Raw genomic sequence first — 14,148 nt, 5'->3', positions numbered from 1 at the left:
ATGTTAATAGTTACTGATGTGCATTGAGTGGGCATTATGCATATGTGGACTTAACATTTTTCTGGAGACAAAACATACTTCATTGTAAAGTTTTTCAATTTTGAAGTTATTCTATAGTATTTCTGTACTAGGAGTGGACCTAATTCTTTTGGTTTGTACTTGGAGAACAACCGAATTAAAATTAAAAGTAAATGAGACGGATTTTATAAAAAAGTGACATAATTATTTCTCTTCAGCTGGTGTAGTTTGAAGTGCCTGTTTATTACTTTGTGTATACAGATTGGGGCACGTGGAGAAGAAGGTACAAAGGTGGCCTCACCTTCCCTAGTTGCTGCTCCGTGAGAGAAAAGGCATCCATGAAGGCCTGGGCAATCACTGACAAACAGCCGTCTATGTGTGGTGTCTTCTTGATGTCAAAGACAAACTGAGGGTTCTTCAGGATGTTTACCCAGAAGCGAAGAGGAAGGCTGTTCAAAAAGAACAATCTCTTCAAACGGGGCCATTCCTAAGAGGAGGGCCTGGTCGTTGATCACAGTTTAAACGAGTCTTTACACCCTTGTTATAGGAATGTATAAACCTCCCTAGCCAAACTAGCATGCAATGGGTCACCCAGCATCACTTGGCACAAGAAAGCTACCAACAGCTACCGAAAGGCAGGCTAGAGGGCACCAAGACACAAATCACTTCTGGAGAGTGTTGGTTAGAAGACACGGTGGTCGTCAATGATGAGAATATCTCAGATCTAGACCCGCTTCTATCTAGGTGCGGGCTCTGGTCTAAGCCTCACCCAACGTTTGGCTATTCTCAGTGTTTGTGCCTCCTCTCCCAGCATGCCTCACTCGGCTCATTACCACTTCCCCGGACTTCTGTTCTTCCCTGTCTGCTTCATTCCAGCCCTCCACTTCCCCACCACACCCACTACCTTCTGTTGCACTTCAGTGGCCACATTCCTGTCTCTGTTCACTGATTCAAGCTCTTAAGTTTATCTGTCATTCATTACTGTACTCAACACCCACATATTTAGGTGTATGAACTGAGGTCCTTTCATGACCTCCTTTTCAACTCTGGCCTGGCTTACTGCCTCCACTGTGTGGCTTCTGGGCTCTCAGTGGCCCTGTCATCTGCGCTGGTGGCCTATAGCAGCTGTGTTGGCTATGTGACTAGTAGGATCTGGGGATATTAGCTAGGACCCAGGGCAGGAGGGAGCCAGGATGAAGAGTCAAAATAGACTCAGATTAATGGGGAAAATCTATAGATCTGAAACTTTAGGCTTGATAAACTTCACTTAGCCTTGGCTAACCTAGGAAGTGAACTTGCGTGAGAGCTTCCCTTTGAGCAGGTTCCACCCTGCTCAGAATATTTGAAATAGATATGATGGGCTTTTCTGAGGAGACATTTTAAATAAATCTGGGTGCCCTACTTTTTCTTTAAAAATCTTTGTAAGTGCCACGTTTGAAAGTAAAAACGTGAATGTCTATACAGAATCAGGGTATAGACACCTAGTTTGAAAACCATTAAGTAACTGTTGGGGGGGAGCAAATAGAAGTTTACTGGAAAATGATCTTATGAAACCCACAAATTAGCAAGGTACTGATGACTCATTTCTAATTTTAACTACTCAGGGGGCTGAGATCTGAGGATCATGATTCCAAGATAACCCAGGCAAGAAAGTCTATGATACTCTTATCTAAATTAACCAGCAAAAATCAGCTGTGACTCAAATGGTAGAGTACCAAGCTTGAGCCATAAAGCTAAAGAACAGTGCCCAGGACCTGAGTTCAAATCCTAGTAGTAGTAGTACAAAAAAATCACTATTAAGTTCTCATTGTTGGTGGTTTAACATTCAAATTCAGTCATAGTCCTTTTCCTGCATTAAAGGTGTTTATTTTATCTTAATCTCAATATAGGAGGAGTCTGTATATCACTTAAACATAAAAACAGTAAGAAATTACTTTGGTGTGAGAGTTTACCAAGCCCAAAGATTCTAATGTAGAGATAAATGGATCCTCTTGTGACTCCCTAAACCCTCTTTTTAGTTAATATTCTGTCCCAGATTCTTGAAAACAGTAATCACCTACATTCCCACCTGTTTGTTTTCCAAATATGTACCACATCAGGATCTGTGATTTTTTTATTTTCAGCTTGGGCATCCAAAAAGTCAAAAAAATACTTTATTGCAAATGGAGCTCTGCTATTGGGTAAACTCCAAATGCTTCTGAAAAGTTTTTCAAGCACAGAATGAATTGCCACCTGAAAGACAGAAAGCATAAGATTTTTAAAGAGGTTTTAAAAAAAACAAAAACACCACCCATGGTGTTGGTTTGGAAACCATAACAGAAAATCAAATCTAAGTTCACAGAGTGTGATGTGCTTACCAGCAAAACCACTAGCTAAAGAAGAAAAATGGAAAAATCATCAGGCAACGATAAGACAGTATGGGACAAAGATCCTGAAAACTTTGTGCCTGTATAAATTTGGTTCATAAGCTTCTTGCTGATAACATTGTTTAGTCAACAGGGAGGCTATCTCAGTGATCTAGCAGTGGAAATGTCAGTTGTAGGGCTGTGTATAAACCTAGATGCTGGAATGTTTGCCTTTCTGTTGTGTTTAGCTTTGAAAACTTAAGCAGTGCTGCTCTACCTAAAGAATTTTTCCTGTTGCCTGTACTTTGTCCTGGGGTTTAACCGTATGCTTTCCTATTCAGTTGAACATTTTACTAAATAAATAATAAATAAAATAAACATAAACAACCCTCTGGAATTGCTGAGAAAATCAAGAGGCTCCAACTGTTCTTTGTCCACCAAACATCTCCTGCACTTTGAGAAGATTTGGGGACACTGTGAGGCTGCAGGGCCAGGCACAGACCCAGGCACAGCATTTGCATTGCCAATCATTCCAGAGGAAACCAGCAGACGTCTTGAAATCCCACTGAAAGCCAGATCAAGTAACATTTCCTCCTGATTTAGTATTCCACCAGCTTTCACATCTGACACTTCCATATGTGACCAGAATGCCTAACTTCAAAATGAAAAAAATAAAAATCAATAAGATTTGCTAGGTTTATCATCACCTCCCCTCTTCATTTCATTTGCAATTCAAAGAAGGAATTGTATTGCTTATCTATAATGACAAGTAAACAAAAAGGAATAATTATTCTGTCAACCATAAAAAATAACAATAGTGGAATGGTGGGTAAAGGAACAGAAAACGATATTAAAATTCCTGATTGAAGATACACAGTAGAAATTTGTAAAGTGCTGTTATCTTTCCACTTTTTCTATATATATTAAAAATGGGGGGAATAAGAAATGTTTACGATTTAAACTTTCATTTGGCTTTGCTAGAAGGCACAGGGGATTTGTAACATTTTCACACTTCATTGGAAATTAAGTCAAACACATCATCTACCCCCTAGGTGGCCATAAAAGCATTCCACAGCAGTGTGTGAGTGAGTGCGTGAGTGTACCTTGGTCGACAGCAGCTTTGTCAAATACATTTCTTTTACTTTGAACTTGTGCTTTCCCCGATGTCTCTTTCCTTGCACATCTTGGAATGCTTCGGAATCTGGTAAAATCTAAACAGAAGGCAGGGAAAAAGTGTTACCCCAGGAGACCACGGCAACCCAAGGTACGCCACCCAGCAGAGAGCACGGGAAAGCCGGGACTCACCAGATGGCAGTGGTCATCCGAATATTCCACATCTGAACAGCAGAGACAGAGGAGAGGAGACGTGTATTACCAACAACAACCACACGTTAACTGGCCTTCTAAAATCACATGGTATAAACCTAAGAGCTCTTCTCATTTTTCCTTGCTGTGCCTTAGGAGCGGGAAGACTGAGGGTGGGCGGGGGGGAGGAGGCTGAGTGGCCGCTTGCTAGGAATAAGGTAGGAGGGACTCAAGCTGTCACTGAACAAACCTGGGTCCCTTCTGATGTGCCAGGGGTTGCCAGGTGTCCACCAAGGCATGACTGTGACCTTGGTCCCCCACCTAATGGGATGTAGATGCCAGTCACTGAGGGGCCTCAGGCTACTAACTGCACAAGTGATTACCACTGTAATGCTCAACAAGCCGCCAGTCCAAGGCTAGGAGGGATGATGGAGGGCAACCTAAGTGAATAACCAGGCGTGTGGAGGAAGGCTGAGGTAGGAAGGAGAGCCACCCCTTCTAGAATCTAAAAGAAGGACGGTGAGGTGGAGCTCACACAGCAGGGACTGAGGGAATGTTGAGGAAAAACAACTGTGAGGACAAAGATTTGAAGATGGAAAAGATTAAGGCACTGGGATTTTTTTTAAAGATGATAAGGGCTATATCATCTAGAAATGCTAATGGGAAAAATGCAAGTTAGAGGGAGGTGGGGGACAGCCCATTAAAACAAAATACAAAATAGAAACCAACTGCCATGGACGAACGGTGTTTAGGGATGCGCAGAGGTTGGAGATGGTGGGAGGGCCTGAAGCCTGAATGAGACTGGCCTTGGCATCAGGAGGCAGCCTGTAATACTGTGGGGAGGGGAGTGGGGGGCCGGGGGGGGGGGCGGAATGACATGGCAGAAGAAGGCTGGGGGTTTGGTACTGGATGTTGCAAGTGTTGAATACAGTTTCTGTTTTCTCCATGAAGCACAGGAGATATGGTCAGAGCTCGGAGAAGGGGGAGCTTCTGGAGAAGAGAATCAAGTTCTGGGGGAGCTCACTGAGAACAGGCTGCATTGAGGACCCAGCTATAGTCTGGCACTATGAATTTATATTGACTCCAAATTGTTATTGAGGGGCAGAGCACCCGAAATCTTGCCAGGATAGTAATCCTGCTGCCAGTCCTAGTGAATCTTGTTCACAGCCTCACTGGACTGGGAGGAAGCAAAGATGTGGACAGACTAAATCCCATGAAGTTCCAAACCTAGGGTTCTACTCTTCAGCCCTCAGCAGCTGGCTCTTCCAGAAGTCCCATCTGAGACCTAAAGCCCACAGCTGTCTGTCCACAACACAAGGACACAGGACAGTAACTCTGCAAAATGGTTACAGTATGGCTCCATGTAGTGATAGAAGGCAGGGATCCCCAAGGGTGAGTGTGAGGGGAGCTACCCAGATCCTTCTGGGCACTGATGGCTGAACTTGGCCCTGAATATAATTTCTTGGGAGACACAAGACCTAAGAATTTCCCTAGGTCAGGGAGGGGAAGACGTCTCAGGACATTCCCGCGAGACCTGCTCTGAGTTTGCTCTCAGCTTTCTGGAAAGTTGGAAAATCACACTGATATGTGACTTGCTGAATGGACTGGGTGATTTGTTCAGCTGGCAGTGGATCATGTAGTCATCTGAAAGTCTCTCTCTCTGCTTGCCAGGGGGATGGCCTTGGTTGGCTGCCGTCCTAGTGGAGGAGTTGGACAAAGAGCTGAGCCGTCCCTGACTTTAGAACTGTGATGAGGCACAACTTGCTTTATGCCTGACAATCCCACCCAGTGACAGTTTAGTTTCCTTTCCTCTGGCAGGGTCCCCATGCTTAGGGCCAGAGACAAATGGAAATGGCTTTCTCAGCTTTCACAGAAAGACACAGCAACGGTTCATCTAGCCTTTATAACAGTGCGTCTGAGAGGCAAAAAAAAAAAAAGGGCAATACTTTATAAAGCTGGGTGAGAACAAAAGGTTAACAATATTACATTGGTTACCTGAAGTAAAATTGGCTATCTTCTTAAAGACTTTTATAGTGGAGCCATTTGATATCTAAAAGCAAAGATAAAAAAAAAATGAGTTCAAAATTTAATGTATTTCTCAACCTCACTCAGGAATTAGATGGATGGATGGACCTTACATTCACTTATTGAGTTAAATATTTATTAAGAACTGTTATATTCAGGACAGTGTGCTGTCCTCTGGTGTTAGCTAAATGACAAGCAGGACATTGTTTCTGCCCTCAAGGGGCTTCTGGCCCTGTGCAGGAGGCAGATAAGCAGTGAGTTGGGGAGACAAAATGCTGGGAACAGGATGCGGGGCTCCTTTGGCACAGATGGAATGGGAGCCAGCAATGGGAGGGGAGCATAAAGTCAGGAGAGGCTTGGGCCACTTTTCTCTTCAGAGGTTCTTCTTGGTATGGGTTAAATGGTGGCTCTCTCCAAATTTATGTACTGAAATCCTAATCCCCAATATGATATGGGAATATTGGAAGTGGGGCATTTAGTAGGTAATTGAGTCATGTGTTGATGGGGCCTTCATGAACGACTTAATGTACTCTACAAGGAGACACCAGAGGGATGGTGTGCTTTCTCTCTTTTCTCTTTCCCTTCCCCTTTCATTCTCCCTCTCCTTTTTCTCTCTCCCCTTTCTCTCTTCCCCCCTCTTTCCTGTCTACCATGTGAAAAAATGGTCCTCAGTAAAACAGAAAGAAGGCTTTCTCCAGACTCCAAATCTAGAAGCCCTAAGGTGTTGCATTCTGGGCACCAGACTCTGAGAATAAACATTTGTTCTTTTCTTTTTTTTTTTGCCAGTCCTGGGCTTGAACTCAGGGCCTGAGCACTATCCTTGGGCTTTCCTCAAGGCTAGTATTCTGCCACTTGAGCCACAGCACCACTTCTGGTTTTTCTATGTATGTGGTTCTGAGGAATCAAACCCAGGTCTTTGTGCATACTTGGCAAGCACTCTACCACTATGCAAAACTCCCAGCCCCTAAGTCACTCAAATTTTGGCTTTCAGTTAGAATAGTCCAAACCTATGGCAGATTAATTTTGTATCTAGGCCTATACCCAAGTGACCTAAGTACAAATCTCCACAGTAGACTGTAATTTTCCCATATTAACAGCAACACAAATATCAACAACAGGGACAGTAAATAATTTGGTGTTGATTCATACAGCAAATTTTAAAACAACAAAAAACAGTAAATGTTGAGCAAAAGAAGTCCAACATGAAAGCATGCTGTGTGATTTTGTTTATATAAAGCTAAAAAAAAAAACTCCCCACAATCCAATTGTGGCATGAGTTATCCAGAGAGGAAGAAAGAAGGATTTGTGATTAGGAGGTCCAAGAAGGTATAGGTACAGGATATGCTCACATGGTGATATAAATCACCCAGCAGAATTTACAATTTGTTCTTTTTTCAACAGCATTTTTAAAGATTAAAGGGATTATTATTATTATTATTATTATTATTATTATTATTGCCAGCCCTGGGGCTTGATAGGCCTGGGCTTAGTCCCTAAGTTTCTCTTGCTCAAGGTTGGTGCTCTACCACTTGAGCCACAGTCCCACTTTCTGCTTTTGCTGAGTAGTTTATTGAAGAGAAGAGTCTCCTGGACTTCCCTGCCTGCGCTGGCATCCAACCAAGATCTTCAGATCTCAGTCTCCTTAGTAGCTCAGATTACACCACTGGCACCTGGCTTCAAATTAACAAACAAACAACAAAAACCCTCTATATGCAGGTATAATCTATATACCTGCCTCAACTGCTTACCACATCACGTCAAGATCCTCACATTTTTTGAATTCGTTCATACTGAATTCTCCTGCCTATTTCTAAATTTTATACAAATGGAATCACCCAGTATGAATTCCTGCATCTAGATTTTTTTTCTTTCAGTCCTTGGGGCTTGAATTCGGGTCTTGGCACTATCCTTTTTGGCTCAAGACTAACACTCTACTACTTGAGCCACTGCTCCAATTCCAATTTTACTACTGGTTAATTGGTGATATTTTCATGAACTTTCTTGCCCAGGCTGGCTTTGAACTGTGATTTAAAGATCTCAGCTGTTTCTTGAATAGTTTAGGATTACAGGCACAAGCCTGTTGTGTTTGCCTACCACTAATCTATCTTTTTTTTAAAATATGACTGTGTATTATAGTCCATATCAATATGCTACAAAAAATTACCATACAATATAAATATTGCTACATATTACAAGGTGCATGAACTTCTAAAAGGTTATGTTAAATGTAAGAAAACAGTCAGAAAGATCCCAAGTTGTATGAACTCATTTACATGAAATGCCCAGAATAGGGTGAATACAGACAAGAAGTAGATTGCTAGTTGGCTAAAGTTGGGGTAAAAAAAAGGAGTCAAAGTTTCTTTTATGGGTACGGATGTAAAATTAAGCTAAAGTGACACAGAACTGTACACCCCAAACCACTGAATTCTACACCTCATTGAACTGCTGACTTTTAGCTGGATGCCAGTCACCAGGGTCTGTAATCTTAGCTACTGAGGAGGCTGAAATCAAGGTTCAGAGTCAGCCCAGCAGACAAATCTTATCTTCAGTTAACCAGCAAAAAGCCTGTAGTGAAGCTATGGTTCAAATAGAGCACCAGCCTGGAGAAGAAAAAAAAAGCCAAGCAACAGTGTAAGGCCATAATTCAAGCTCCAGTACTGACACGAAACAAACCACAACAGCTGAGCCTTAAGGTATAGAAAGTGTATCTCAGTAGAGCTTTGAAATATCGCTACAGATTTAAAAAGGTGTATGTTGACAAACTGATGTTTCCCTGGAGGGACACACCAATGCTATTGTGATGTAGCACATTTCCTAAGGATGAAGTCAAGCATTTTTATCGGAGGCTGTTAGAGATCTTGGATTCCAGGGCCAAATGGCTGCTCCATTCCTTTCTCCCAATCCCTGATGAGTGCTGGGAAATTAACAGGAGCAAGACCTGGGAACTTCAGGAGAGGGAGCGATGGATGTTGAGGTATGTGGGGCAGGCCAGGATCCCGGGGAAAAGCAGAGGGTTCTGAGGGCAGGCTGGGCCATGAAGCAAGGCACAGTGGGCAGTGAGGAGACAGGCCATGGATATACAGAGCCCTCTCTCTCTCCCTTTGGGGACTGTGGTCAGCTCAACTCCTGGCATTTCTGAATCTTACCAGCTAAGTGGTTTTCTTCTCCACTCTACAGCTTCAAGCTGAATCCTTTCATTTGGATCCGGCTTTCTCCAGCTTAGAAGAAAAGGAGAAATCTAAGAGTTTCTCTTCTGGCCTGATGCACTAAGTTACCGAAATGTACAAGGCTGCCTGGCAAGTAGTAGCACAGTATTCAAACTCAGTGTCTAAACCAGGTCACACCCACAGAGGGAACTGCTCAGAACAAGGGCCAGCCCTCCCCACCCCCCCGCACCCCAGGAGTCTCAAAACACAGCTGGCCAGCCAGCTGTGGCCAGCCAGCCGGAAGTTGAGGCCAGAGGCCTCTAACTGTGGGTCTTCAGGACATCTTATGTGTGGAAGGGGCTGGCAGGGGGCTGGCTGGGCTGTCAGCCTCAGCCAAGTGTCTCCAGCGAGAATTCTTAACTCTTATTGAGCACCTTGACTCTGCTATTATTACTAGACATCCCATTCTTTCCCTTGAGCCATTCATTGTTTTCTGGCTGATTTTTTCAATTCTCCTCTGTAATTTGATGCAATTAAAGTAACTGCTCTGTGCAGACACCCCCTTAGCAATACTCTGACACCAGGCTTATGAGAATGTTTGAACATAGTTACAAAATTCTTCCCCACCAAGAGCTGGATGAACTGTTTCTAAGCCAATAAATATCTTTTTATAAAAGGAAGCTGGTGATTCATTCTGGGTAATTGTCAAAGAATGAATCCCAAATGGATCCTGTTGAGTGTTGAGCCAATATTCCTCTACTGTCAGACGCTTTGTTTTGCCAAAAGCAAGTACCCTTCCTCTATAATCACAAACGCCACGGATGGGCCTTCTGATAAGGAGCGCTTGCCAAAAGTTCAAATGTCTGCTCAAGAGCTGGCAACAACTCGCTGCTGGCACAGTGCTCCAGGCTTTAAGATAGCATAGATGCAGCTCGCCCCAAAGAAATTTTACTCTGAAATTATCTTCCAAGAGCCAGTGTAAAAGCATTATATTAGTGGATGAAAGACCGAGACAGAGAGAGAGAGAAAGAGAAAGAGACACACAGAGAGAGTGCGCACATTTCTAATTTGCACAGCTGCTCCAGGGCTGGAACGTATCTACCCCATGTGTCACTTCAACACAGTGAAAAGGACGGAAAAATAATTTACAGATGTTTGGGGTGGGGAAATGGCTTCCGCTTTCTATTTTGCACAAGTCAGCTGCTGCTGAGATCAGGGCAGAAATGTCTTTTTTATGTGTGTGTGCAAAGTGCCATGCAATTTGAAGGGTTAAAAACAGGATGCTGTTGGTTCCATCTGAAGCACTCCAAATGGTTCTGAGAGAGGGACTCATTAATCGTCCCGTCCTCCTGGAGGAAGGAACACCCTCTGGGCCTCTACTTAAGGGATGGACACCAAATTAAATCAAGGCAAGATTAATGTCACAAGAAAGATCTGCAGTAGGGCTGTGTCTCCGATCCAGAGAATGAGTACATGTACACACCTATTTCAGGTACAATCTTTTCCAGTCATACAGTGTCCTGAGATTCCCTGGGACAAGGTGGTACGCAGCCAAAATGCCACAGATGCCAGCTGAGGCTTGAATGTACCAGAGACATCTGTAGAATTTCCTATTAGCACACTAAAGCTCTTGCTCCCTGGCTACAAAAGGGTTCAGGGCAAGAATTTCTTCAGATGCAGATGCATGCGAGGTTGAGTTATTGTGATGTCAGAAGATGCTATCTTCTTGGCCAAAGTTGGAGATTGCTCTCTAAAAAATAAATTTTTCTAGAAACATGAGATGAAATTTAGATTTTACCTCATAAAACTGTTGTGGTTTTTTTTTTTAAAAGGTCAGCTGTTGGGCAATTGGATATGGTTGATCCTAGGAGAACAAGTGGAATTTTAATTACGGGTTTTATGGAAAGTGATGCATATGGACTGAATATTATTATACTTTTTTGTTGTTATTTGAGGGGAAAGAATCTGAAAACACATCAACAGGTTATCAAGGGAAAACCCTCTCTGGCAACTCAAGTTCCTGAAAGCATGTTTTGGTTCACACATTTTATTCCATGAAAACAGGTTTCTACCCAGATCGTCTCTCCAGTATGAGCTTCCTCCTCCTTCCTCCTCCTTTCTCCATCGTGACACCAGGCTGGAGGCACACTCTCTTCTAGAGGGGTCACCTAGCTCAGTGCTTCTGCAAAGGAAGCTTGGGGCTCCACAGACACAGCTCCCCCAGATCAGAGCTCCAATAGACTCTTGGAACTAGAGGAAAGGCCCCCTGGGGACTCCTGCTTCTCCACTGTTACAACCATCCACGGGCAGAAGCTGAATCCCTGTGCAGATCATTAGAGCTAAGCCTCAGGTCATCTTCTTTCCTTCCTTCTCCAGTGCTCTGGTGGATTGGCATGGTTGGGTGCTTTAAAGAAGCCACCACCTTCAAAGATAGGTGCCCACAAGTAAAACCAGAAGCATGAATGCATTTGGGGAACTCACAGCTACAAGAGTCATCCCAGGATTTCAAGAAAATGTACCCTTTGAATTTTTATCAGAGAACAATAAGTAGCTAGATTTTTCTTTCCTAAATTGAGCCCTGTTTTTGGAGATGAGGCATCATGATCCCTCTAGCTAGAAGGGCCTCACTGTTTGGGTTTGGTTTTTTTTAACTACTTCCAACTTGGGTCAGCAGTGAGAGAAGCTGAGTGGCCTTGGTCAACTTTCTTAGACAATCTGGGCCTTGGAATGAGAACAATGCTGGTATTTATTTCATGGGATGGTAGTGAAGACCAGAGGAGTTGCTACTTAGAACAGTGTCTGGAACAGAAGACACACGATCTATGCATTAAATACATGAGCATCTAGAAGCTGCAGGTTTCTAGAAGCTGGAACTTTCACACTGCACATGTCCTTTAGAAGTGATCCAGTCCTTTTCATTCTAGGATAAGAGGTGACATTAGACCCTAAAGGACTCTTACCCATTGGGACATTTCCAGCCGGAGGCACTGGGGAGGGCTCTGTGTGTGTACAGAAAGCTCAGCTAGCCTGCTCCAGACAGCAGACATTCCCACCCCTCAGCATTCATCGGATAGAAAGGGGCAGGATAACCGCTCTGGCCCAAAGCCCTGACTGTAGCCAACTGTGAGCCGGGAAAGCTTGTGAAAGATAGCAGGCGCTGGCTGCCCCTGGTACTGTCTGTCCCACAATGCCATGGTCACAGTGTTAGGGCTTGATGAAGACTCCATCCAAAGGCCACTGACAGCAGTGTAGGGTTTGGGGTGCTGCATCTATCCTCAGATCCCTCTAGAAATCAATTCTCCAAATATCCAAAAAAACAAATCCAACAAATTGACCAGCTGAGACCCATTCATTCTATTCATCCTCAGGCCAGAAGACCAGAACACTCAGGCTCATGCTCCAGCAGCAGGGACTTTGTTTAGACAGGAGGAGGAACTGGTCGTCACTAAAGATTAACTTGAAAACACAACTAATTTGGCCTAATTGGAGGGAGGTAAGTCTGAATCACTTAGAACTCCAAATTAGACCCTATTTTTAAATGAAATATATATATTTTTTGTTTTTGCTTTCAAGCACTTACAGTGACTCAAACTAGGGCGCTTTAGTAAAGGAATAAGAGTGATAATTAGCATTTTGTCTCTTTGGAAGCCTCAAGCGAGTGCTTGAGAAGAACATTTCTTTAACGAAAGGGTAAGTGCAGACTTCATCTCAGCCCTCTCAAATTATTCCCAATTTCTGACTCTCCAGAAGTGTTATTAAATCAAGGGTAGGTTTGGGCATCTGCGGGGTTGGGGGAGTAGACGCTCTGATCATCTTTAGAAAACAGGCTTCGGGGAGGGTCCAGGCTTGGCGAGCTCAGCTCAGTTCTCTTCAAGCTCTCTGCGTTTATTTGCCTCATGGCTTAGCTTTTTAAACATAAGGAGAATCCTTTAAGCCTTCATGTCCTAGTCTTGTCATTTATTACCACCAGGCAGCTACACTGGGGTATGAGGCCGATAAATCACTGGGTCCAGAAAGAGACTACAGGCCGGATTAATTTCATTATCATCCCTGAGCAGATAGGTGTCGAGCTGGGCGACGTGACCATGAAGAGCGATGCTTTATCTCTCCTGACAGGCCTCCGTGCCTGGCAGACAGCTGTGGTGCTCTGCTCCTGTTTTCCTGTCCTGACTCTCCCTATTCATGGTGCTGAGTGGCTGCCCCTTTCCTTAGGGCCCACTCCAGGCCACATGGTGGCTAAGGGTGCAGTACAGTGGGGAGGTGTGCAGAGATGGGTGGGGAGCTTGAAAATGGGGTGTTAGTAGCTAAGCCCCTTGGGAAGATTAGGTGCACTTGCTATCTGGATACAGGGTGAGGAGAAGGCCTGCAGGTCTGAACCCCTCCAATCTCATGGTGAACTTCTCAATTAGCTTCCCTCTGAGCACTACTGGCCAGGAAGGCAGTACCTGGTCACATCCGCCCCTTCAGCTCCTGGGAGCTTGCTGCCCTGCCACTGACTGGATGAGTTCAGGACCATTGCCTTTGATCCCACAGTGGGCATTCTGAGCCACACGGAGCGGCTGGTGAATCTGCAGCACACCACCTGCATTTGTGAGGTCTTCACCAGCAAAAGCCCAGGGCCAGGACCCAGCAGGTGTCACCAAACTGGGTCTGAGATACATTCAGCCAAAATGGTGTAAGAATAGGCTACTTTCCAAGCCAGAAAGCTTGGCTCAACCCTCCTCCTCCTGCTCCCGCTCCCGCTCCTCCTGCTCCCGCTCCTCCTCCTCCTCTTCCTCCCCCACTCCTCCCCCTCCCCCTCCTCCTCCCCCCCTCCTCCTCCCCCTCCTCCTCCTCTTCCTCCTCCTCTTTCTTATCCTCCTCCTCCTTCTTTTCCTCTTCCTCCTTTTTGTGGTGCTTGTCCTGGGGTTTGAACTCAGGGCCTGGGCATTATTCCTGACCTTGTTTTGTGTTTTGCTCATGGCTAGCGCTCTACCACTTGAACTACAGCTCCACTTTTGGCAGTTAATTGGAGATAAGAGTCTCATAGACTTTCTTACCTGGGCAAGCTTTGAACTGGAATCCTCAGATCTCAGCCTCTTGAGTCACTAAGATCACAGTCGTGAGCCACCAGCTTTTTTGCAGGAGGAGGACAGAGCTAGAAAAGCTCACAGTCCTTGGCTCACCCATCTTTCAGAGGCTTTTGAGCCATCAAAGACAGCTGCTCCATCTCCTGTCTTTGTCAGCTCTGGAAAAGTCCTCACTGCTCCCGAAGGCCGATGGAGCCTTCATCCCACCCCATTACCCACCCAGTGACCTGCAGCATTGGC

The 14,148-nt window shown here is 44.5% G+C and overlaps 2 protein-coding genes across 2 annotated transcripts in view; one reads left to right on the top strand and one right to left on the bottom strand.

Moving 5' to 3' along the window:
• Positions 1-381, top strand: part of Cep83 (centrosomal protein 83) — a 97,313-nt gene extending 96,932 nt beyond the window's left edge. Inside the window, exon 18 of the mRNA XM_090328399.1 lies at positions 280-381. The gene's annotated coding sequence lies outside the window, so the exon portion shown is untranslated. The remainder of the gene's footprint in view (positions 1-279) is intronic.
• Plxnc1 (plexin C1) overlaps positions 1-14,148 on the bottom strand; it is a 150,587-nt gene that overhangs the window by 5,453 nt on the left and 130,986 nt on the right. The window contains exons 24-28 of the mRNA XM_090328397.1: positions 5,664-5,718; positions 3,669-3,700; positions 3,467-3,574; positions 2,087-2,250; positions 320-467 (exon numbers count right to left, since the gene is read on the bottom strand). Coding sequence (XP_090184523.1) covers positions 320-467; positions 2,087-2,250; positions 3,467-3,574; positions 3,669-3,700; positions 5,664-5,718 — 507 coding nt within the window. The remainder of the gene's footprint in view (positions 1-319; positions 468-2,086; positions 2,251-3,466; positions 3,575-3,668; positions 3,701-5,663; positions 5,719-14,148) is intronic.

This window comes from Megascapheus bottae, chromosome 2 (assembly GCF_031878675.1).
Source record: "Megascapheus bottae isolate mThoBot1 chromosome 2, mThoBot2.hap1, whole genome shotgun sequence".
Lineage (NCBI taxonomy): Eukaryota > Metazoa > Chordata > Mammalia > Rodentia > Geomyidae > Megascapheus > Megascapheus bottae.
The sequence above is the reverse complement of the archived record's forward strand: the minus strand, read 5'-3'. Positions and strand labels throughout refer to the sequence as shown.